The 24,871-nt window shown below is 46.2% G+C and overlaps 2 protein-coding genes and 1 long non-coding RNA gene across 5 annotated transcripts in view; 1 reads left to right on the top strand and 2 right to left on the bottom strand.

Moving 5' to 3' along the window:
- Window positions 1–12,989, bottom strand: part of arfgef1 (ADP-ribosylation factor guanine nucleotide-exchange factor 1 (brefeldin A-inhibited)) — a 33,369-nt gene extending 20,380 nt beyond the window's left edge. The window contains exons 1-2 of one of the 3 annotated variants that reach the window (XM_055507723.1): window positions 12,628–12,989; window positions 1,104–1,134 (exon numbers count right to left, since the gene is read on the bottom strand). In XM_055507723.1, coding sequence (XP_055363698.1) covers window positions 1,104–1,134; window positions 12,628–12,751 — 155 coding nt within the window. In that variant the 5' untranslated portion in view covers window positions 12,752–12,989. The remainder of the gene's footprint in view (window positions 1–1,103; window positions 1,135–12,627) is intronic. The other 2 variants (XM_029148752.3, XM_029148755.3) reach the window with 2 other exon arrangements.
- Window positions 12,990–13,091: 102 nt separating this feature from the next.
- LOC129603934 (uncharacterized) lies at window positions 13,092–14,699 on the top strand. The gene is made up of 2 exons (XR_008694338.1): window positions 13,092–13,360; window positions 13,598–14,699. It is a non-coding gene; the product is annotated as an uncharacterized LOC129603934 (long non-coding RNA).
- cpa6 (carboxypeptidase A6) lies at window positions 14,673–23,344 on the bottom strand. Its single transcript, XM_029148761.3, has 11 exons — window positions 22,565–23,344; window positions 20,813–20,888; window positions 18,847–18,971; window positions 17,868–17,982; window positions 17,580–17,681; window positions 17,382–17,486; window positions 16,552–16,662; window positions 16,332–16,422; window positions 15,442–15,644; window positions 15,284–15,368; window positions 14,673–15,210 (listed from the first exon to the last, which is right to left on the bottom strand). Exons 1-11 carry the CDS (start codon window positions 22,678–22,680, stop codon window positions 14,996–14,998), a joined length of 1,344 nt encoding a protein of 447 aa, XP_029004594.1. The 5' UTR covers window positions 22,681–23,344; the 3' UTR covers window positions 14,673–14,995.
- Window positions 23,345–24,871: the final 1,527 nt, after the last annotated feature.

Here is a 24,871-nt window from a genome sequence, read left to right as displayed (position 1 = left end):
ATAAAATACAGACCATTTCTTTCAGCAGTCATGTGTCTACAGCATCCCCATGCACAACCACCACACCCAGCTGAAATAAGAGGACAGCGAAGAAAGGGAGGGAGCGAGCCAGAGACTGAGGAAGGAGGGAGTCAGACAGGGAGGGAGGGGTTGTATTGTTTATGTCTTTGGCAGGGAAAAAGGATTATTTCAGCTCTTTTTGGACAGACAACCTCACTGAGCATATACAGATGAAGAAAGGAAGGATCGAATGTCTTGTAAAACAAGGGAAGCAAGAGAGAATGCTACAATGAGACACCAGAGAACAATAGAGGAAGCCGAGGACGTATACCACGAATCAAAGAGGAATTCAGAACAGCTACAAACATATAAACACTGATTTAAAAAACTGCAGCCTGCTAAACGGCACACTCGCCATTTCCAAATCCTTTCCACAACATCAAAGTAGAGCTGTGATTCAGCAAAGAGGATCGGCTCTGTCGGCACACGTGCATGGTCTGAACCCGTCTCCATCGCTCTCTGTTGTTGTATTGTGAATCTGCAGGCTGCTCCTCTGCTCTGGCATATTCCTTGGCCTCCCTGCTTAATGTCAGCTCGCCTGCTCCCTCCCTTATAATCAGCCCAATGTCAGACTTATCCTGCTTACAAAATGTACCATGGACATTTACTGGGTAGTCAGGCAGCGGGGCTCACATCCATGACTCCCTGCTGCTGTGGAGCCGATCTACCTGCTTCTCCAGTTTACCAGCACTGATAGTGACCTGAGATAATGACTGCTGGGCGAGACTATATATTTACTGCATCGCTCTAAGAAAATGAGGAACAGTTAAAATGAAAAGATCCTCTACAAATACAATTAAATATCCAGCAATCAGCCTGCACGCAACACGCACACTTCTAGGTTCTCAAAAACAAGTTCATCTTTAGGCAGATTTGGTGGGAAGGACACACACACACACACACACACACACACACACACACACACACACAGTCTCAATACAGCGTGAACGCCAGAGAAACAGACTTGCACCAGAGTGATGAATTTCACAGCGCCCAAACTTTAAATAATAGATGTGTTATTATGCAATTCATCAATTGCTTACCTTAATTTTTCTGATTCCTCCTTGATTTCCTCTGAAACAGAAAAAAGAAAGATGTTAAATTAGTAATAAGATGCATAAACACAAACAAATTATGATGTTTTTCAGCAAATGTTTATGTCTTTGAGTGGATGTTCTTTCAGGAAGAAAAAGCTTCTGTACACTGTAAGTAACCATTCATTCCCCTTTACACATTTCTGATATGTTTGTACTTCAGGTTCAAGAATAGGATGAATTCTCAGACACCCCTGCATTCAGAGTGATGCTGAGGCTTTGCAGCGCGTTGGTTGCATGAATGCCCCTGCGTTGCCATAGTGACAGCCTTGTTTACGTCCCATCACCCGGCACAAAGGAGCCTGGTTAATGTATCGCCTCGGCTGCAGCTCAGCCCCAAAATGTAATCATTATTCACTCCATGGTGTGTCCGCGAGCCAGGCCAACATTTGTGTTTATTTTACAGATCTCCAGGCATGAAAGCAGTTGTATGAACTTGCTGAGTACTGGCACTGAAGGGAGGAGGAAAAAAAGGCAGAGAGAGAGAGGGAGAGAGAGAGACAGGCCCAGAGAGGGAGGAATGAGGGAGAAAGGGAGAGACAGAAATAGAGCTAGAGGGAGTGAAAGGGAGGCCAATTGGTACTAGACATTAAAGAGAGCCTTCAGCGAGGAAGCTTTTAAAACACAGCAGCAATCAGCAAAGTCCTCAGTGTTGCACTGGCCAGCGATGGATCGGAAAAACCCCACCGATACAACGACAGCTCAATTATTTCACTCAGCGGTCATTAAAAAGAAATCCACCCCTCCAAAAATGTATCGCTCCGCTGTTTGTGCAATTAAATTAAGGCTGCGAGACCACGTATTTTTCTACCGTGAGAGGAAACAGTCGCATGAAGAACAAACAGAAATGAGTCACCGCTAACTGGTGACTGGTGACGGTTAAATTACACATCTGTTACATATATGCAGTCAGACATTTCCCACTGTAAAACACTTAAAATGCATTTCCAGTGCCACAGTGTGACTGGGAGGCCAGCAGGCACATGAAATGGATGGGACCCATTCAAAGACTGGTGCAGCCAGATAGAAGAACAAACAGGGACAGAGACGGGAGATGCACATGCACAGATGGGGAGATAGGGAAGCGGATGTCTTGGGAGATAGCAGCTAGCTGTCAATTAGCTCCATACAATGACCACAACCTTCTCATGTTGACTTTCAACTTCAACCAATGGTAAATGGTTTGTTTGGCTTTATATCATTTACTCAAAAAGAGTATTTTTCAATATCATCAGGAAATGGAGTTGTCCCCAATTTAAATTTAATATGTAAAGAAATATTTCATCAAGGTTAGAGATCAAGAAAACCCATTTTTAAACTTTAACATTTACCATAATTTTAATATTGATGAGGTGCTGCAATATCATCTGACAAGCTGTAGGCAGACAAATCTAATTGAATAATGTATTAATTGACTATATTGCAAAATACATACATATAACTCAATTGTTCATTGTGCTACATTCTAATTTGAAACTTACAGTAGATTCTTGACAACCAATTAGTTTTAAGTTTTCTTTACCAAACTGCCGAAGTGAATAATCAACCCAGTCCAATCTTTCATCTCTGCCCTTTTACTTTAGTGAGACAAGGATCAACATCACAGGGACGGACCCAAGAGGATACCAGTGTAATATCACTCAGTAGTGCATGTTGGACTAAAAGGAAAAGCTGTACGTCTGCCTCTCCCCTGCTTTGTACTTATGCAAATCTGCAGATCTGTGGTCCATAAAATAAGTTACTGCAGGACTCCAGAGGTCTCTTCCAGGGTGTGTGAAATTACAAACGTGTACTGACCCCAGGCTAATTCGCCTTTAATATTAGCTTCACGTCAAGCGATTTTGGAAATGCGGTGTTTTTCAGATTTATGCAAATACACGCATGAATCAAACACGCAGACGGACAGCGGGACACGCGCCGACGGCCTGACGGGAGGAACGGGGATCGTCGTGTGGAGCGCGTACATTAACCGTCAGGTAATTAGCTTGGTGTGTCAGGAGGTTTGACGGGGAATCGCCCTCCAAGGACGTGGACGCCGTAACCATGGCAACGAGACACGTTGGCATTGATGAGGAGAAGGAGCGGGTACAGAAGGGGCGTCTGCTCCTGGGACGGGGCAGACGCGAGGCGTAATTTAAACCTCCACAACTTCTCTGTTCGGTGTCGCTTTCAGGACAATAGCGGTTTTGGAGCAGATTTATGCTGGACAGCAGACACCGCTTGCACTGTCACACAACACATAAACCTGAATAATTAATTTTTAATTTACACCTCAGTCAGCTGTGATATTGCTTTTGCTCTCCCTCTGTGGTTAAAACACTTCTTTACTATCTGAAACAGACCTCTAGAGGAATCGGTATATGTTTTACTGGCCTGCTATCATTACGTGGGCGCCACCTGGTTCTCCTGTACACTATAGCCCGGACTAGACCTCAACACAAATCTTATGCGAGCTCCATAAAATATGGGCCCTGCCTGCTCAACCCTGAATAACCTCAGCCATTTTCCTGTGCTTGTGCCTCTTACCCTGACTTTGACCCAGATCCTCACAGCAGAGAAGTGACATTAAATGAGCATTAATATCAGCTTGCCAAATTTCCCCTTGGAGGCAGTCATTTTAGGCCTATGTTTCACTTGCCTTTCATTATCAACTGACAAGTGGGCCAAATATGTGTAGTAATGTCCTATTTCTCTAGTGTATTATTGCGCAGCACCACCAAAGCCAGCGAACCCCTCCAGCCCTGACCGGAGTCGGTCCAGATCCTTGAGCAGTTTCTTCTGATTTTTGGTTTGCTGGAATTCCACATACCCGGGGGTTGTCATCTATCCTAGTGGCCCGTAAAGCTGCCTCTAAGCTGGGGAGGAGGTCACTTGAATGCTGGCTAATCATTTCCCCACTTTTCCTCTGGAGTGAGTGCGGTCCTCGAGCCCAGATAAAGGCCAGAAGGGAGGCGGATTCTTTTGGAGAGCTGGTGTAGAAAAATGAGTGGTTTGGTGCACACACAGTCTCCACTCAGGTACTTCCCCACCGGGCAGTCATACTGTAATGACTGTTAACGCTGTCCTCACCATGAGGAATTAAAATAACTTCCTTAAATTTAGAAAATTCTCAGGGGAGCAGAGTCAGAGCGGCCAAACATTACAACTGGGGTTATTTATTAAACATTTTAAGCAACGTATTTACTCCATGTCTGGTGAACACAGGACGCAGCCTTAGTGGTAGATTTAATTAGAAAACATAATAGCTCCCCAGCACAGCATGTCGGCTATGCAACACCTACAAGACAATATGTTAGTGAAATATACATGAGATGATGAAGTCACCAGGGGAGAAGCCTGAGCAGCTCAGGCTGAAGCCACATCAACAAGCGCTTCACAGCTTTAGCGTCTGAGTGATATGAACCACAGTGTGATCTGGACCTCAGGTCTGCTGCATTACTACACTTGACAGCGAGCAGAGGCAGGATTCTGCTGAGCTGTATGTAATGTGTTTCAAAAGGAGCTTATCGGTGATCCCTCCAATTACAATTGCTGCACATGGGAGGTAGAGGAAAAGCAGATCATGGCTTAGCCGTGCCGGTGGAGGCAGATGAGCAAGCGAGGGAAGAGAGGGGCAGAGTTACTGTACCAGTTCATGACCCTGGGATGTGTGGAGATGGGAGTGAATGAGGAATGTGCTCCCCATTACTACTGTACCAAAATCCCTGAGGCGCCGCAGTAAACACATATTGCTGTAAATGTGAGTTTGTGTATCTGGGTGAATGTAAACAGTTTTGCTAAAAGATGTTCATGCATATTCATTAAACGTTCACCGAACAAATAAACAACATACTGAGGCGAGGTCCATATGTGCTGGGGGGGGGTTCAGCTGCAACACATGATGAGGCGTTTTAAGGAAATACAACATCCATTAACACCTACGAGCAGAAAGACAGGCTGCTTTCAATATGCATCACATCAAGGTCCGGCTGCTTCTCACGGCACCGTGACAAACTTGGGTTTCTGCATTTCTGGCTGCAATGGCTTGACAACGCATTCTTCTACCAGCAGCAGCACGTTCGATTTAAAGTCACCCTGCAGCATTTAAAGAGAACCGATTACAATAAAAGTAATTTTAAAAAGGTACAACTTTATTGACGAACCCTCCCTGTCCCTAAAAAATAACCCAAGGTCTCTCTCACCTATCTGACAAGCAGCTTCACTTACTGGACCCTCAGCTGAGGTATCGTTTAGAGTAGAAAGCCTCCGGTGTGTACAGGCAGAGCCACGTATACACGTGCAGTGATAAGCACCGGCGTAAATACTGTTGCTGAGTAAAGATGTTGGATCAGCACTAATTCCATGAAAAGACACTTTATGTTTTGCAAAGGTACAAAGTGCAAACACACACACACACCCACACACGCACACACACACACTTTGTCCACGGGCACATACACATGTAGACACACCAAAATCCTCAGGAGAGCTCTTACATTTCATCAATTAAGACACAGCAGACCTGCACACAGCTGCTCCAGCGTGGGGAGGGAGGGAGATAAACAGACAGCTCTCTGGAGATGCTCTGCAGCGCATCACAACACCAGCAGCAAGAAAACAGCTCAGTGGGAGGAGGCCGCAGGTCCAGACAAAGAGCAGACACACAAAAGGGACCAAGCGAGAAAAGGCTGGGACGAGGACGGGTCTGGCTTCCCCAGCCCATCGCCTATATAAACTTGTGTCTGCGCTTTGTGTGAGAGGACTTCATGCAGATGCTCTACATGCAGGCGTATTTTACGAGGTTGAGGCTGAAGCAGAGCATTCCAGGCAACAGTGGGACACAGTTCGGCTTCCTCTTTGTGTTCTTTAGCATTAAAATCACAGAATTAACAGAAAAAAAACATTCTACATGTAATTACTTTCTGATGGTAAAATTGTACAGACTTCTCCTTAATGTGCATCCATCAGTCTTCATGCATACAGTGCAGAGAGGAAATGATAAATATTAGCCTGTGACTTCGTTTCTATCACCTGGACATTGAACTGGAGGAAACCCGCCTCCTGCAGAACCATTTCCATTTCAAAGTGAGTCCATCTGCATCTGGCTTGAATCCCACGGTTGGCACCAACTACAATTTGACACAGTGCTTGAGTGCTGTTTGCCTCCGAAACCGGTAGTCACAGTAACTGTGTCTGGAGAGATGAACCACCGACATGTAATACGTTCACACGTGTCAAGAGTGGCACGGTTTGAGTGGAGATTGGTGCTTCAGGGCCAAGACTGTGGCTTCAGAATCAAAAGCTGACTTCACCACCCGGACTGGCAACATTATTACATCTCTGGTGTATTCATTAATCTAGCAACGGTGAACTGAAAACAGTTTTTAATTAGATAATGGCCACGGGCCTAATAATAAAGGCCGCGATGTAGCACCGCTGAGATGCTAATCTGAGGATGAACTAGTACACAGGTGTCCAGCTCCAACAAACGCAGATAAAGACGGGGCAGCTGGACCAGGCCGCGGAGCCTGAGAAAGATCAGACCCCTGACATTTCTGTTGTCCAGCCTGAAAGGAAAGGTTGCACAGCAGTAATTACATTTGGAGGGGAAGAAGGAAGCACTGTCAGAGGTTGTCTGGGCTACCTAATCATGTGTGCGCTCGTGTGTGTGCACGTCTGCATGTGTGCGTCCCACCAGCCCCCTCACTCGCACTTGTATAAGGCTGTGTCTAATAACTGGTCTCACTGCCGTGGATGAATCAAGGCAGTAATTTTGGAGCCAAAAAGTCAGAAAGCACACGCTCTCAACAAGGCTTGGATTACTCAGCTGTTGGCTGAATTCATGGTTGGTAATTCTGCTGTGCACGTATGATTTGGCACTTTTCTGCATTTTCAGTCCTCTGAAACTGGGTCCTTGTTATTGTGCTGGAGATTAACAGGCAGCGGGAGACGAACGCGTGCTCAGTGAACTGCGCCCTGAAATCATTCAGCCAAAGTGGCGCTTTAATGGGGTGGGCCCTGTTTTGCATCCCTGTATATTATTAGCACCTCTCAATCTAACCCTCCAAATCTGTAAACCTGAAGAGTTCAAACAATTGTTGGACATGTCTGTAAAGAGCTTGTACTGCGTACGTTTAAAATGGAAGCATCCTGTGAACAGCTGCACATACAGTACACCCCCCCCCACCACCTTGAAGTCTGTGAAGAAAATGCTTTTGGATTATTGCAGCAACGTGAGAGGCTACTAGAAAAAAATCCGCTTAACAGCTCCATCTATGTTAAAGGCCAGCTGAGTCACATCTGATGAGAAGGAAGACATAGCAGCAGGCCTTAGTTGGCTCCTTCATCGCTACTTGGGTCTAAGGTGATGACAGCCAATAGCCAGGCTGTCAAAACGCTCAGCAACCTGCAGAGCTGCAACCTGTGTATCCCTTTTTTTTCCATCATTACAATATAAACTTTTTCTTTTTACTACTTTCTGAAGTATTTCAATAATGGGAATGTGTTTTGTTTGGTACCTAATTTCTGGAAATATATAATTATACATCAAAAAAGACAGAGAGACTAGGTGAATGGCAGACAGAGGAGGATTTCACTTCTTCCACTTCATCGGCTGAAGGTGTAATTAATTTATCACCTGTCCCAGGACTGAAGGAGGCATCAGTGGAGGAAAATAATGTTTTATGGATGGATGGATGAATCAGAAAAAATAAAAATTAAAAAAAGTCAGGCAGACTGTTCCTTTTGAATTCTAAACAGTCTCCTTCATTGAGATAAAAGGATTATTTATGTTTGCAGCGTGAGCGTTGGTCCGTGTTGACGACTCCACTGCTCATTATCTGGATACCATTCAACCTTTGGGGTTACAGGCAGCTTAAGTGTCTGCTCTCATTACAGAGGGGAGGGACGAGGCAGAAACCAGACACATGGACTCACCCTGTCCCACGTCTCATTTTCCTTCAGGTGCATGCAATAGATCTGATGGGAGCTCGCTGTATGTACACAGGCGGCACATTCTGAAGCCAGACCGCTCGTTTTATCCAAATCCAGTATTCAACCGACCAATGACAATAATACTTATTATTTATTTAAGAAAAACAAGATGTTTTAATGTGAGAAATATAATGTGTTTCTCAGCAGCTCGATGTCCCAGTAAGTGACAGATTCTTGGGTTTACTACACTTCCATAAATCCCGTCTGCTCCTCCGAGAGGATTTACATCCCTGTTTACTTGCAGCTTTGCTGGATGTCTTATTCAGTTTTAAGAGTTTGTGAACTGTAGACACACACACACACACAGTATATCCCATTCCAATTAGGGTCTAAAAGTTGAGCAGAGTTGTTGTAGGAAAATTCATTATGTGCCATGAACATTTACAGCGCCCTGACAAATAAAGGGGGCATAAAATTGAAGCTGACGTCTGCCCTCTCTTCACTCGTTTACGTTATCACATCCCCATCCATGCCTTCCAGTTTAATCAGAAGGTTACCCGGTGTGGCTCTGCCATATGGGAATCTGAGTCAAACTGATTTATACTTCTCGTTGATTTCTTTCTATGCGAGTATTGGTTTCAGATATCAAACCAGAAAAGCTGTTATAGAGTAAGAGCACAAACATCGGCCAACTGTCGCCTCGTGTAGTTAAGATTTAGAGAAGGCTGGGTGGATCTTTGGGAAAAACCTTAATTAACAAACTGTATCATTTATAGCCCGGTGCTTATCGTGAGCAGGCATGTGGTGACTGTGGTGCTGCTTATCATGGTGGAGCATGTGTTCGCCATCCTCGACGATCAGGGCGCACATTAGTCCTGTTTGCTTTTGCTGCAAGCTTTGCCAGCGCTAAAGAAAAGGTGACCCGAGGAGGCAGCACGGAAACTGTTGTCGTCTGCATTGGTTTGGCTTTGGATCAGAACATACGTTGGCTACAGAGTTGCTACAAATGCAAAAAAGACATTAGTGTTTGCAAAAACATCTTTTTTACAGTCAACAAACAATTATATGTAGGTAACCATGTAAAGGTGATAAGTACAGTAAATGGACTAGCGTGAAAATGAAGCCTTCAGGAGCATTTACCAATAACAATAGGATTTCATTGATAAAAACACTATTAAATTACTAAGACAATGAGGACTAATACCATTATAGTATGCCAAGAGTCAGTGAACCATGTCAGCACAGCTTCCAGCCCCTGCCTCACTGCAATCTATTCTCTAATACCCACCCAGCGTTTCAAAAACATTCTGATTTAATAAATGTGAACACAGTAAGAGCGGCTCAAGATTCACAGTTTAATATGACTTGCAACTTGCACACATACATACAAATAAAAAAAAGGGGCTTTTAGTGGATGTTACCTCAGGAAAACAACCTGTACATCCTGCCTGTCCACTGGGAAACAGCGACAGGATGAATGTAACAGGATGAGTTTGTGGACACAAGACACAAACACAGGAGAATAATGAATGTTATTTGGCACAAAGGCAGTACATCCAATGTACTGTGTTGTATATCCTTTGCTCCTACCGAGCAAACGTTTTTAACATTCCGCTGCTGCTAATGAGTAAATAATTCATTTTCAGCGATCAGTGACAAGAAAAAAAATAAAAGAAATAATGAGTATGCGACAAGACGTCGGACACAGATGAAGGGATTTAGGTTTCCAGTCGCCGTCTTCGCCACGTGAACAGAATGTGCAAAGTGAGAACGGAATGCAAGATCAAGAATGAGCCGCCTCACTTTCCATGTTGCTGTGACCACTTAAGCTGACCCTCAGATCGCACACCCTATGGGGAGAGATAATGAGAAATGTGCTCAGCGGGGACTGAACTCCTTCAGTGGCTACTAGCCTGGAAGCAAGTCCCCACTCCTTGTTGCCTGACAGCTTGTTCAAGGTCCCCGATTTAGCATGTTACAGTTACGGCGCCACTGGATTTTAGCAAAGCTACGTTAACTTGTCAAGACGGGGAGAAGGGGTCAAAAACACGCCACCACGTGAAATGCAGGCGTCGTATGAAGCCGGAAAGTGCGAAAACAATGGCCCAAAGCCTGCAGGCTCACTCCTGAAAGGTGGTGAGCAGAAAGAGCAAGGCGGCCTTTGATATTTTGACTCAACTGTCAGTCTCACCCTTGTTCTGTTTCTTGCTTTCACACAGGCTCCTCTCAAAGAAGCCGACAATGTGATCTGGAGATAATAGGCTCCTGCTACTGATACGTTTTTGGAGTGTGTGAAAAATTGAGATGGCAGTCTTCCTCGAGAAACAGCTGAGTGACATTTTGATCATCCAAAGGAAAGGTCAGTTTGACAGGTTAGGATGAGGATAGACTGTGTGGCAAAGGTAAGCAGTTCACCTCATTCCTATACTCACACACACAAACAAGCATGACTCACTTCCAGGTAGGCCACAAAAATATAGCAAGAATTAAAAGCTAAACAAAAATACTATCTTGTGTTATGCAATGAAGATATCAAACAATACCTAAATTTGAACACACGCAATCTATAACAGGAAGAGTTTCTGTGACAGCAGAAAGAAGACTTTGGCACAGGCATCCTCTCTGAGATGTCTCAGAGCCCCAAGAGCTAGAGGGGATTATGTAAGTCACTCAGTATACTAGGTCACCCAGTCGCTTTAGATATGCACTACTACCGCTGTGCTCATCGCAGTTAATTATGAGACTTTTTACTTTTCCATTTTTGCACAGCACTAACGCAAAGTGGTTAAGGTCATAACAGTTCTTGCCTGTCTCTACCTGAATACTCAAAAGCAGTGGTGGTAAAACTTATACTGCTTTTTAACAGGGGAAATAAGATATAATTCAGTGCCAAGCTATGAGTAGTGGCAGAGAAAAAGAAAAAGGCTTGTCACTACATCATAGAGCAGGAGAATATTCAGCTGCTCTATAAATAGTAAATAATTAATGATGGTGGAAGTCATGTATGTGAATATAAAAAACACAGTGTAAGTAACCTATTTATAATCAATAGACCTGTCATCCAATCAAGGTCTCATACTTCAATTGGCAGGTAATAACATCACTGCTGCTCCACAAATCATGGCATTTTACTTAAATCACTGCAAAAACAATCCTTTAATAAAGGACAACCTTTTGCAGGCAGCACATTGTTTTCTCTGTTCCTCTGCCCACATTGATGTAAGGGAAGAAATATATCATTTGTATGGTTGGATTGGTTTTACAAAACATCAGGGCAAGTCTGGACAAACCGTGTATTTAGCCTTCAAGGCCTCTGCAAAAGCCCACACAACAGCTGAATGTGTTGATAATGGCTGGATCGGTCTCAGGTAGGACCGTTTGGCTGAGGCACAATGTGGACTCATTGTTTCTCTGGCAGGGTCATATTACTCCCAGTGCAGGACAAACCCAACGCGATCCAAAGCCACACTGGACTGGCATGTAAAAGACACATTAGCTGTAGCACTAAAACGTAAAATATCACCTGCACTGATTCCCTGACTTAAATGGACTTTAACTGTGTAGATTTAATTTTATCGGTCACCTCTTGAGGAGTGTTTGGGAAAATAACACATCTAACAAAGACACCAGGGGAATGAAGACCGGAAGTACGCGAGGTTGCCTTCAAAATAAAGACGGAGTCTGTGCGATGAGACATGGTGTAACCTTGTCTTTAATGAGGACGGCGTATTGCAACAACAAAGAACAACTAGGCTAAAATTGACTTGTTGAAGAAATGCTACGAATGGAATCGTATTACGTGTATTTTGTGCACAGCTTTATTTATTAAAGACCGGAAGTAAAGCATGTGACTTCCGTCAACTTGACATGTCGGAAGAAAGGTGCTGACAGCTGTCACCTTCTACTTCTTAATGTCCCTGCTTCACATGTAGTTTTACAACACACCACGGAGGCGGAAGGTCGAAAGTACTTAATGCATCAACGGCTTAATAAATAACAGATGTGATAAAAGACAACGTCTCAAACACTCCCCGAACGGACTGGGCACGGCTCCATCTCCTGTGTACCAGGAAGAGACGAAAACATCCCACCTCCACGGAGTTCACGCGCACAGCGAGACCGTCTATGCACGGAAAGCCTGCGCTCGACAACCGTAAAACGAGTAGTCGTTGGTTTGCTCGATGCCGAGGGACGACCGGGCGTCAACAACTTTGTTTTTACCTCCGCTATTCGGCCTGTTGTGACTAAGCTAATAGTTTCGCAGCATCGGGTCGGTGTAGCACACACCCACCCCTGCTGCACCATTTCCGCGTTTAATACGGAATCGTGTCCACGGCGCGCGAGCCACGGCGGTCAAAAACCACGCAGCTTTGGCCAAATTACAGCGCGAGCGAGTGAGACAGCAGCAACACCCGGCCCGTAATGAATGGAGAAGGCACGGCGCTGCCAAACACTGCGACATGGTTGCAGGACAAGCCTTTAATAAGTGAACGGCTGCATGACGTGTCTCCGCCGGGGAGTAAAAAGACGGCGAAATGGGACGTTCGGCGACACAACTCACCCAGTGCCACCTCGCAGGCTTTGCGCAGCTGAGAGTGATGAGCCTTTTTCACCTCCTTGTCGGCCAGGATCTTCTCCAAAGCTCGTGTGAGGAACATGTTTTTCGTCTTTTTGCCCTCAAACATGTCGCACCGGAATTTGGGGCGAGGTGTGCGTGGTCCCACGGGGGTCTGCAGCCGCCTCGGATGGAGATGTATTCCTCTACAAATGTCAGCCGCAGAGCCCCTAACAGACAAACATAAATAAACACAGAAGGTGGAGTAAATCCCTCAGATCTCCACTAACGACCTGCCTCCTGCGCCATGTTGGAGAGAGGAAGCGACGTCACGCGCGTGCGAGAGAGCGGCCGCAGTACAGGCAGGGGAGAGAGAGAGAGAGGGAGAGAGTCTGAAGTCTTAGAGCAAGTGTTTGTTACGGAACATAAGAAGAAAACCAAAGTTACTTTTAACATATAATAAACTTTGATGTGCACGTTTGTTTCTCATATTTTCACACCTCATATAAACATAAACTTTTGTCCTTATATTTTTTGCCTTTTAACTTTAGCCTTGTTTTAGTTGTAAAGCTATAGGCTGAAGAAAAAATCTTGCTCTATCACAGCTGTAAATAAGAATGTGTTTAACCTCTGTATCTCTGTTTTTTAGTAATTTAAACACAGCTTGAACAATGTTGATCCCACTTCATCCAAGGCTTTGTGGACTCAACCACTAATTTAAACTGCTTCATGACTGCTGGTACAGTATAAACACAACCTGACAACAGTTAAAATGCATATTTAATGCTTGAGCTGCACTCATACTGTAAGTAGTAAGTTTCTAAAGGCATGTCAGTTAGGAGTGATGACAGTTGTATATTTTCTACAGTCTAAACGAAACATTAACATTCATCATCCTGTTCTTTAGTTGAATCCTGTATTTGAACCAGGACACTGTTCACTCTCATGTTTAATATTACTAAACCGTCTCTTACAGCCGTGACCAACATTTAGCAAAGTCCAGCAGCCAGCACAGAGCAAACCTGGCAACCTGACAACACAGATCTGGCGGCTGTGGGCGGCACAGTTCACTTTCACTTTGGACTGTCTTGTGTGTCATTCCCAACCTTTCTGAATCCATAAATAAGAGCAGAGCCTCAGTTTCACTGTGGATGTAAGGAGTGGAGAAGAAAAAGAGGAGGAGGTTTGAAAGTCAGCGCGAGATTAATCATTTGATGCTTGGAACTGTCATTTGCACATTTTCAAGAGCAATGAGTTAATCATTAAAACTTGCATGAACATGTACAAAACACCCAGGACTGTCAATGTGCCATTCAACCACATTACTGAAATAAAGTTAGAAGAAAAACTCCTCTTATGTGGACATAAACAAGAGACCAGGATACTGTAAATGTATTATTATAAACATATTCCAAGCACAAACAGGCAAAGTTGTTTTTGCCTAGTAGAAATGTAAATATGACATTAATATGACTGCATTTGATATATAACATTTATTCAAGTCAGATTTTGTACATTTAATACATTTGTAGTTTAAACCTGTGAAAAATAAGCTTAGCTAACACTGTTGATGTGCCATACCTGAGTAATGATACAGTAAGTTATTTACTGACAGCCTTTACAAAATAGCTGAACTGGATGTCAGAGCCAGACATATCTAAAAAATATAGTGAACGTGGCCGGCCAAAGTATGTACACCAGTAATGTTGCAGTAATAAAGGCTTTAGAGGAAAACATACAAACTTAATCAAAAATCATTTATTTCATTATTTTATTTTGAAATTAGCAAAATAAAATACTGAAAATGCAGCTGGAATATTTATTCAATGATTGTAAAGCCTCTTGAAATGCTGTTTAACGTTACCCGGTGTTCATTGAAAGCTTAGTTGTTTCTTTGTAAAAGTGCTGTTGTATCATGACAAGTGCTTAGTAGCTTCATTACCTTTTTCCTCATAATGGCTTGTCGTTCTTTTGCTTTGATTGTTTACCTATTTTTGCAACTCTCCCGTGTAATTTCTTCAGAAATGACCTTTTCTAGTTCACTGTAAAAAGCTTATAGGATTAAAATAACGACCGTTCTTCTATTTGTTTGCTTTAAACTCAAGGCTGTCAGGAGGCTCTTTGCTACTGTGAGTGTCGTTCTGCTGTCACTTACTGTAGAATTTCCTAAAATCCCACAACCGCTGCCTTCCCTCTTCAGAGGAAAAAGAAAGTCAGCATCAAAAGCAAGAGGAACTAATTAGAATTCATGCTTTGCTTGGTTCTTCTGAGCCCCCGCTCTGATAGTATCAGGGCATAAAATGAAATCTCATTCAAATATGAGGTGCAGAGATAAGTGGCTCAGAGGGTGTGGCTCCAGGAACCTCCGCTGTGGTCATATATATGGAAATCTGCCTCTGTCCGTCTTGCACTTCTTCAGCAGCCCCGACGCGATGGCCGTCACGGCTCTCATGGTCTCGGTGCAGGTCGGACTGATCAGCGACTCGGGCAGGAGGAAGCCGAAGTACCCCGTGTCCCTCAGCTCAAAGGCGAAGGCGTACGGGATGCCGCTCCTGTAGGCCCAGTCGATGGAGCTGCCCGAGCTCACGTCTGCGAGGAACCAAGAACACTTGGAGCAGTGCTGTCGCTAATATGCGCCGTGTTCTGAAGGATCACTACTCACACAGGGTCGTGGAGGCCGGTCCGTATCTGTACTTCACTCCATACGCAGAGTACAGGGCTGTCACTGCATTATGAGCCGCTAACTCCTGGGAATTAGTGTTTAGACATTATAAAATGATCACAACGTCTGGCAGATACAGTCATTTACAGGGGTCTTACCACACAACTGAAGTTGGGGATGGTGGCGTACTTGTAGGAGTAGGGGTAGAGCAGCATCTGGGCGTAGGCGTGGATGGAGATGTACGCTCTGAAGCGCTTCTTGTGCTTCCGGAGGAACTTGGCGACGGCCCGGACTTCGGGTTCCGACTCTGGAAAGGGGCCGCAGTAGGTGTCATCGCAGGGATGGGACGAAGCGCCTTCATCTGGGGAGGATCATGTCGATTCGCACGTTAATTCTTTTGGTTTGAATGTGAGTTTTGCCCACCGTGATGTGGAGTGATGACATTGTGGACATTGATTATGCAGTGAAGAGGATACAGACGATGTAGTAAATGCATCTGTGAGCGTCTGATGTGACGTCTGGGCCTTTGACGAGCGCGTCGCCGCCTACTGCATTAGCATTAGAACAGTGAACGTCAACGTACCTGCCCTTGAATCATGTAAATGAGTGTGGCAAAAATAAACACAAACCTTTGTGTGTTCTGGAAGGCGTCACTCAGAGGAGCATGTATGATCGAATCCACTGAAATATGTATGAACAGACTTTGTTTGTTGGAACTCAGAAGGGTTAATGTGACCTTTGATGCCAGCTTCACTTTTACTGAGTTTGGCTTCAGACTATGTTTAATACTGCAGCCATGTATTTCAGCCCAGGCTGATCTTTAATTAAGGATCATTAAATTATCTTAGTCTTACTTAGTGCTATGAGCTAATGTTCCTTGAACCCGCCCCTGTCCTCGCCCCACCCGCCACCCACCAGGCCCCACAGAACACGCCATCACGCAGACTGTTGTCACCACACAGATATTTTAGCCACAGCTTTCCACGGACAGAGTAGACGTCTTGCCAAGTGGAAGCGTGTCCACAGCACAGTGTGTTATCAAACTCACCACACCACTTCACTTTCCAGTTTCTATTCGCGTCCACGCCTCTGCAGTGGAACTTGGGATTTTTGGACCGCGTCTTCCTCCAGAACCGATCCTACAGGGGGTTACAGTCCACCGGTCACGATAAAATCACCTTATTAACCTGCCGTTGAGTTCGCCAGACGCACTGTTCTCGTCTATGTGGGAATGAAAGTGTCAGGTTGTGTGGATGGGCAGACGGTACCGTGGTCCAGCTGAAGTGGTATCCGTCCACGTTGAAGACGGGCATGATGTAGAAGCTGAGCTGGTCCAGCAGTCGTCTCATCACAGAGTCATCCTGGTAGGAGGCGATTCCCTGTAATTATCATATTAAACAACGGTGTTATGTGTTATGTTTCAGCCCATGACACTGAGCTGGAGAGAAGCTGGCGATATGGATTTCTTTGGTTTGCTCATTAGCATTATCTTTAAAGCTACACAGCTACAGTAGTTAATACTATGACTATTGGAATAAGGATTTGACAGAGGCGACTAGGACACTGGGTTAATACTGCTTAAAGGGCTAAGGTTAATTCAACTGGGATGCCACCCTGACCTCTAGTGGCCACCTGCAGTTACTGCATCACAGCGATTTAAGAGGTTTGACTTCTTCGTCTGAGCTTTTAGGTGGCAATTATTTTAAAATAGTTTAGTTAGTCTTTACTCCCTGAATGTGCATGTTTTCACTTAGCTGCCTTAGTTGTCTGTGTCACACTGTGCTGCAAATCAAACAAATCCCACTCATCTGGTGTCTAGGCATAAAACATTAAAGGCTTTTGTTAGATTTCTGCTTCTCGTTTGCTCGTCCACATTTCACAACCTGGACCCTTTACGGGCCCGATGGAATTTGAGTAAAGGTCTAGGTTGTGTTTACCATATGAACAATAAAGAATATTCTTAAGTTTCTGCACTGAGCAGATGTTAATGTTTGTTTGCTTGGTTGAGACCCTGGAGACCAAGCGTCCTCGGCAGCTTGATGCCGACCACCGTTCACGCAGTGGTGTGTTTTTTTTATTACTTTCATTTGGTGACTACCTCTTTGACGAACCACTGGCAGAAAGCAGGTCCGATCCACTCCCTGGCGTGAACCCCACAGTCGATCCACACGGCTTTCTTATGGGGATGGCCTCTCTTTCCTAGCTGACGGGAGACGGGCATGTCGTTTTAGACCAGCGCGAGTCTGGACGTTCGATTGTTTATCTGTTTATCTTATCTGTTTGCTGTCGCTCCTACCTGAAGCACGTAGAGCGGCCTTCCCTCGTACGACTTCCCGACGGAGAACATGTCCAACAGGTCCGGGTGCGTTCTGTTCATCTCAAACATCCAGCTCTGGATCTTAGGGGCAGAAAACAGTGTTTCAGACACATAGGCTGATCAAAATGAGAAATTAAAGGCTGAGTGTCTGAAGCTGAGTCTGAGTGTGAAGGTCCTGTGGGCGAGGGCCATCGGGCGTTCGAGGCCATCGCAGAGAGGATGTCTGTTTACTCTGTGTGACGCTGGGATGGTGGCTTTCACATCTACCTCTTCCAGAGAGTGGTAAACGTTGTAGTCATGCTGAGACTCTGATCTGCGCTGGCGAGAGGAGCGATTTCCCGTCTGCTTCTCGATTTCCCTCTGCAGATCGGAGATAAACACCCTGTGCGTGGAGAAGAGGGGGTGAGACGCTGCAGGCGTGACAGACGTGGGCCAGGGGCCACAGCCGCCCTGTGAATGGAACGTAAACATGGAAACGCTGCAGAGTCTCTTTCTATTTGGTCAGTGCTTTTACTGAATAACGTATTGATCAGTCAGCAGGTGACGGAGATTAAAAATTGGCATGACATCATAATTAATACTTGTGACTTCTGCTGCTGCTGACTCATGCCTGACATCATTCATACAACTGCTTTCAATCAGCCTCATCTGTTTCTACACACCGTGGTGGAACTGCAGAGTTCCACTGCGTTCAATAAATAAAATAGTATGAAAGGGATTCAAGACCTTAATTATACCCATTGTGTTCAGCCATCATTAATCTTGTCCATCTTTTTCTGTTTATAGTAGATTTTTCTCATCAGCCGCTTCACTTCCTGCTACAACCTGAACCAGATTATGAACGTGAGCGCATGAATAAAATCGAATCCCCTAAAACTCCGCGAGATGAACATGAAGGTGTCGTTTCTCCCCTAGGACACAGTTTGAGCTTTTTTCCTAGCTGCGGGTGCGACTGTGGCTGCTTTGATAAAACTCCACCATTTCAACTTTAATTCTGATGAGGGATGAGGCTGAGAGATGAAAGGGTCTCTGATCTATTGTGTGTCTGTGACCAGGCTTCTGCGGGCAAATCACGACAACTCCGCACGTGCAAAGCGTGCATTCAGGCAGATGATGGATTATTCAATGATGTCCAATGATCTGTAATTCACAGATGTTCCTGTGGGTGTGGAATGTCTGCTAATGCACTATCTCTGGGCGACACATGTCCCCCTCTGCATTCACAGTAGACTGTCTCCAGACTCACTGGTGGTCGATGTGTTCTTGCTTCAGCCGTGCGCGCAGACCACGGGTGTCACCGCGCTTCACGTGGACGTCCACGGTGGCGTTGGGGCCGATCAGCGAAGCGCTGTTGGGCTGCCAGAAGTCCACCTAGGACAACGGAACAAAGGCCTGAGATGAGGTGCCACAATAACTCCAACCCCCAGAGGGACGTTAGGAGGCGGCGGGTCCGATATGATCCTCTTTCGCAGCTTAGCAGTGACCCTTGGAAGAATGAGAGGTCACAGATAAATGACTCATTTTCCTCCTCTTATATGAAAAAATCTCTTATCACTAATCTTCAAGGCAACAATTTAACATGTGGCTGCTCAAACTGAGTTTAGCGTCAGTAATAAGACTAATAGCAGAAGAATGAATGAAAACAAATCAAAGCCTCCCTGCTGCTCGACCTCCTATCGGCAACATGTCAAATCCCCTGCCATCAGGCCGCAGGAGCCCCGTCTGTTAGCTTTACATGCAGGCCGGGCAAATAAACACAGACACCATGTGGTAGGGGATGAAATAACAACGACGAGGAGAGCGCTCTGAGCCCCGGTCCGAGCGGCCGTCGGCGTGGAGGTCGGCCCGTGTGCCCAGAGGTTCCGCGTTCCCACGTGGACGTCCACAGCTGGCTCTCATTTGGAGACGCGCGGGCTGGCGCGCATGCTTGTTAATGTGTCGATTTGTTTTAATGGTTTTCAGAGCGCATGCCGCATTAACCGAGCCTCCTCACGCGCCGGCGAAGAAGACCTTTAGCTGGAATGTCTGGTGCCCTCCAGTGCGAAGTGTTCCACTGCTGCTGCAACTTTACGGCGTTTCCAAATGGTTGAGCGGCCCAAATGTTTCAGCGCCGCTCTCCTGTTGCTAAAACAGCTCCAAAACACACTGGGCTCATGTCCCTGATCAGGAAACACAAACAAGTTTATGGCTGTGTTTATGAAGCCTGCAGAGGTATTCTTTGCTTCACTTTATAAATCTTTGATTGTTTAAATGATTGAGCTTTTTTGTGAGCACTCAGAGAGGCTATGGACTAAATGTGGGCTTTTGCCTGATGCAATGGTGTCATTGGCAGAACAAAGGAGAGGTTATAGTTTAACAAAAGTGGCCTCATTCTTTAAGACAGACGAGGTGAAGCTGTAGCCAGACGCTGACATGTTAAGTGAAAGAAAATAAGTCCGCTGAAGTGAGAGGCTGTTTTTATTGAGTGTTGGATCTACGTCTTGAACTTCGCCAGCGCTTTGACGACGCTTCCCAACCTGGTATTAGATGTTCTAAAACATTTACAGAAAGCTCAAATCACTTGATCTGCAAAAAAAGGACCTAAAAAAATAAAGAAATGAATTTGATGAGTTCCATTCCAGAGACAACCGTTTTAATATTGTACTGGTGTCTTAGACATTTTAAAACATGTCCTCCAGGAGCTCGCGTGGAGACAGCGGGTAATTATCTGACCCCAGGACGAGCCCGAGCCTGAGCGCTTGGACTGGGCCGCTGGAGGCCCGTCAGCGTGGATAAGCTACTGAAAGCACGCAGCTGCACAAACACTGGCCAGCGCCGCCGCCGCCGGCCGCGGGGAGCGCGTCCACCTGCGGCGCTGGAGCTGTGTTGGTGCTGGACTACACCTCGTCTGAACGCTCCAAATCAAACTATGAGTAGTATTATAAGGGCTTAGCTACAGTTGCAGGCTTGATGGTTTTATTAAGGTGTTTGATCTGACCTAGAGAGCTATTTTCAAAAGTTCTTCAAAATTAATAAGTCATTATTCAGATATCTGATACAATACATTCAGGTCTGGGTGGTGCTAGAAAGGACAAAGGTCTCTTTTTTTTCAGATCAGCCTCTGAGACTGTTGCCGTCTCAGTCACATCATCCGCACAAACGTGTGCTGCCACAGCTCGGCTGTGCAGAATAAAGGACGTAGAAGAAGTAGATGAGAAAGCGTGAGTGCCCACCTTCACGTGCTCCAGAACGTCCTTGAGCACCCGGACGTCCTCGTCGCTGCCTGGAGTTATCCTGAAGACTTGGTCCCTGCACAACAACAGAGTCCCTGTGAGTCAGGTTACAGCCGGGGTCACGCCACTAAAATTCAGCTCGAGGATCAAGTGCGCATCCTGGGAAAAACATCTGGGCCACAGACTCGGGGGCCGCAAGCCGCCTTTTGTGCCGACTGAAGGTGACACTTATCGCAGCAGATGTCCGACGGGCGGTTCCTCCTTTACAGTTGTGCAGATGACAGTCAAACGATCTGTGTGAGACGTGTTTCATGTCTTCAGGTTAAACGCAGGCGCAGCTGCTGTTCGTGCACGTATTCAGGTACATGTGCAGAACCACCGGCCCTGTCAGACAGTAGGTGGTAAACTAAAACTGACTGTGAGCTCAAGTATTTTGTGTGACTCCTTTGTTTGTCATATGAATTGTGCTGGGACAATAAATCACTGAATGACACAATAAGGGTAAAGGGTTGAAGCTACGTATTGCATTTCGTTAGCTACGACGACAGATAGATGGTTTATGGTTCGCTCTCCTTTTGCCAGATTCACGGAGGAGATGAGATTTAGATAAAAATCAACAGCCTCTCTGCTCGTTTTCAATGCATTATTCCACTTCATAAAACAAAAGGCCAGAATGAGTTGAAGTAATGAAAATGTGAAGGATGGGTAAAAATGGAATAACTTAATCTTTCTTGTCAGATAACAAGTGGAACTAGACAGTGTTTGTACAGTAACATCATTCCCAAACCACATCTTCTGTATCGCCTTACGCCAAATAAAATGCAGACCTCACTCACGGACAATAATTCATACCATTCGTCTAATTACAGGCGGCCTTTGTTCGCCTGGTTCCTGCCTGTCATGTCCCACTCTCTCTCTCTCTCTCTCTCTCTGAGCGTCTTCTTCTGCCCTGTCTCACATCTTTTTTTTTTTTTTTTTACAATGTGTCACACAGGAAGTTGGGCCCCTGGAAACAAAGGTGGCAGCAGGCCATTCTGAGGTCTAGGGAACAAAAGGACCGGGGGGGGGGGCGCGAGCAGCCACCCTGTTGGGTGGCCACAACAACGCTGCCAGAAAACAGCCCGTCTCCATGGCAACGGCGGTGATAGGAGATGGGACTTTTTTTTGAGGTAAAAATACAAAACATGGGGGGAAACTGACTAAAACTAGGACAATCACTCAGAGCCACGAATCTCTGAAACTTCAAAACAAAATTTGGAGCGCAGCGTGATATTTTCTCCCGCGTGGTGCCGCACGGCAGCCACCTCTTCGGCGTCCACGTCCTGACGCAAGCCTAATACTGTAGGGCTTCTCTTTACAGTGACGGCTCTTTGTGAGGCACAGCGGCGGTGGTGCAGGGTACGTAATAATTGGAAGAAATCCAAAATATATGTTGTGAGGAGGGAGTTTCCAGCAGCGCTGGCCTTCCTCTGCTCCTATTCCACCAAAAGCTCTTTGGAAGTCTACCGTATAAATGAACAAGGGCATTTTAGCAGACGGCTGCTGTTCCACGTGAGAGCCTCTCTGCAGATTTGTTCAAATCGTCTATAGTTTCCTGCAAGAAGAGCAGGAAACTAAAAGACGTTCTATTACTACACACGCATGTCTCAAACAGACCATTAAGTCATTTCTTCGTTCATTCTCGGACTCTCTCCCATCTCTCTGAAGCGGAGCCCCAGTTCTCCCCAGAAACGACCGGGGGTCTTTACTCACCCTGCGTAGCGGTTGTTGTAGAGACGGGCACCGGCGGGACGCAGCACGCTGCTGCAGATCATCACGCACGCCAGCAAAGCGGGGGCGCGGAGCGCGTCCGTGCGCTCCGGGGCCATTCTTGGCCAGCGGATCAAAGGCGAGGTGCCGATTACAGACCGGCTCACAGGATGCCAACTTATCGGAAACACGAACTCTTAGGGCTCGGGGGCGCGCGCCGTCAGAAGGCTGCCGACATCATCCGACATCCGTCCTCCGACTCGCGCAGAGTAAGAAAAAGGGTGCGAGAGTCGCTCAGGTGGTGGAAGAGAAGCGTCGGCCCCCTTGACGCTCTGGAGGGAACCGCGCGCTCGCAACGGCGCGTTTTTAAAACGAGGAGGACCCGAGTCACGTGGCCCGGAGTCGGTGAAGTTGGTAACCGGATCCCTCTCCGGTGCGCGCTGCTTCTCATCTGTAGCGAACCTGGAGCGCACGGAGCCGGGACGTGGGCTCCAATGATCCGTGGAGACCTGAACTCTAACCCCCACAAAGCGCGTGTCCCGCGTGGACGAGGAGAAACGGCCCAGTAAACCCAGTTTGGATGGCAGGCTGCGGAGGCGTCACCTCCCTCGTTCACCTCTGTCCAACTGAAGCAGCGTGATAACCGCCTCCAGCTTTATCGCAGCCTCCACCAGGAATCCCTCTGCGGGGCTCTAGGCGGCTGCCCCTGTTATTCTGGGCTTTCCGTGCCTCCATTTGATCCCCTGCTTATCACCCAACGCTGTGATTAAACGTCTAAGTCAACTGGCAGCCGTGTTCTTTTGTCAACGCATTTTTCACATGCTTCTCTCCAGTGTCAACAGCGCGCCACCTGTCTTACACCCAATTACTGTACAACAGACCCTGAACACACCCTGCTCTTTCCAACCCCCACTCACCTCCAAAACACACAATGCAGCAGACAGGCCTGGAATGCTGTTACTGTCGCCGCCCACAATAATGCATAACCTCATATATTTACCGCAAAACATAGACGTAATATTGACAAAGCAACTGTAAAAGCCACAAATGACACTGTAGAGCATCCAACGCTGCGACATTCATCCACGTTTCAAATAACATCGGTGTAGAAGCTGTGAAGGCTGCACACAGACCCATCACTGTACAGTAAATACCTGCTATTTACATGCTGCTTCCTTGGGGTGTAACTAGCTGGGCACCAGGATACAGGTCTGAAGCCTGCTTCAGTTCTGGGAGGCAGTGGGACGAAGCAGAGAGCACAAACCTGAGCATGTGGCTCTGATTTATGAAGCTGGGGGAAGGTGAACCAAGCATCTTTCACAGCCCTCGGGTTAAAGCTGAGCAATCCTAGACCGACCCACCGGCCTGGTATCGTGACGCGTCCCTCAGGGTTCAGACCCTGTGTGAAGAGTGAATGGGCCCTTTGATACGAGCACAGCCTGGGCTGCAGCCGTCAAAGGCTGCGGCGACGAGGGAGGATCTGGTCAAACTGTGGCCTCAACTGCAGCTCTTTGTGACGTCGTCAGGGCACCGGCAGGATCTAAGAGGTCACTGACAAAGCTGCGAGTGCACATCTCTGACCTCCTGAACCTCTAGGGAGGGCTGAAAGTAGGAGAGAGCGCTCAAGAGTGAGCAGCCTGGACGGGGAACGAAGTGGGTCCTTTAGAGGTCAGCAAAAAAAAATGCTCGAGTTTTGCTTAAATACCTGCACTTCACTAACAACCAAATCCTCTGTTAGAGCAGTGGATGTGGTGCAACCAGTTTAGGGGCTACTTATGTTACAACTTGTCCAAATTTGAACACATTACAAAGAGTTTGCTCACCTGCCAGCAGGAAAATCAACCATCACGTCGGCGATCAAGAGGAATTATCAGGCGCTGCTTCTTTTCCCCGCGCCACAACGTTCCGTTTGGAAGTTAATACATTTGTTTTTGCAGTAGCTCACAGAGCCGCTCTGTGCGAGATGAAAGACGGGCGAAAACATACCGGGCCGACGTGGGAATTGGAGGCGTATCATTTACTGTAGGTCCAATATAAAGGTGTCGCAGGAGGATTAGGATTATTATTGAATGTGGTCCAGTCGTCCAGGCTGCGTGTGGCTGCCAGGAGAGGAAGCCATTCAACATGAGAGGAGCTGGCACATCCTCCTAGTCTTAATGCTTCATGACACAAAACAAGTGAGGTGTTTGTTGGTGACTTCTTCAACACACTGTTGAGCATCGTTGTAGCGCAAACTGGTCCCAGCACAGGGACTGTAGTGTTGCTCCACTTGAGTATGTATGAATGCCCATGTGTGATATACGTTTCCTT

The sequence above is a fragment of the Betta splendens genome, chromosome 4, assembly GCF_900634795.4.
Source record: "Betta splendens chromosome 4, fBetSpl5.4, whole genome shotgun sequence".
Taxonomy (NCBI): Eukaryota; Metazoa; Chordata; class Actinopteri; order Anabantiformes; family Osphronemidae; genus Betta; species Betta splendens.
The sequence above is the reverse complement of the archived record's forward strand: the minus strand, read 5'-3'. Positions and strand labels throughout refer to the sequence as shown.

What these genes read in the sequence shown, in the direction of transcription:
- cpa6 (XM_029148761.3), bottom strand. Translation starts at nt 22,680, where the DNA reads ATGGCCCCGGAGCGCACGGACGCGCTCCGCGCCCCCGCTTTGCTGGCG. An exon ending in TTTACCACTCTCTGGAAGAG is followed by an intron (nt 17,682 to 17,867) that starts GTAGATGTGAAA and finishes TCTGCCCCTAAG; the next exon opens with ATCCAGAGCTGGATGTTTGA. An exon ending in ACCGGCCTCCACGACCCTGT is followed by an intron (nt 15,211 to 15,283) that starts GTGAGTAGTGAT and finishes GGTTCCTCGCAG; the next exon opens with ACGTGAGCTCGGGCAGCTCC.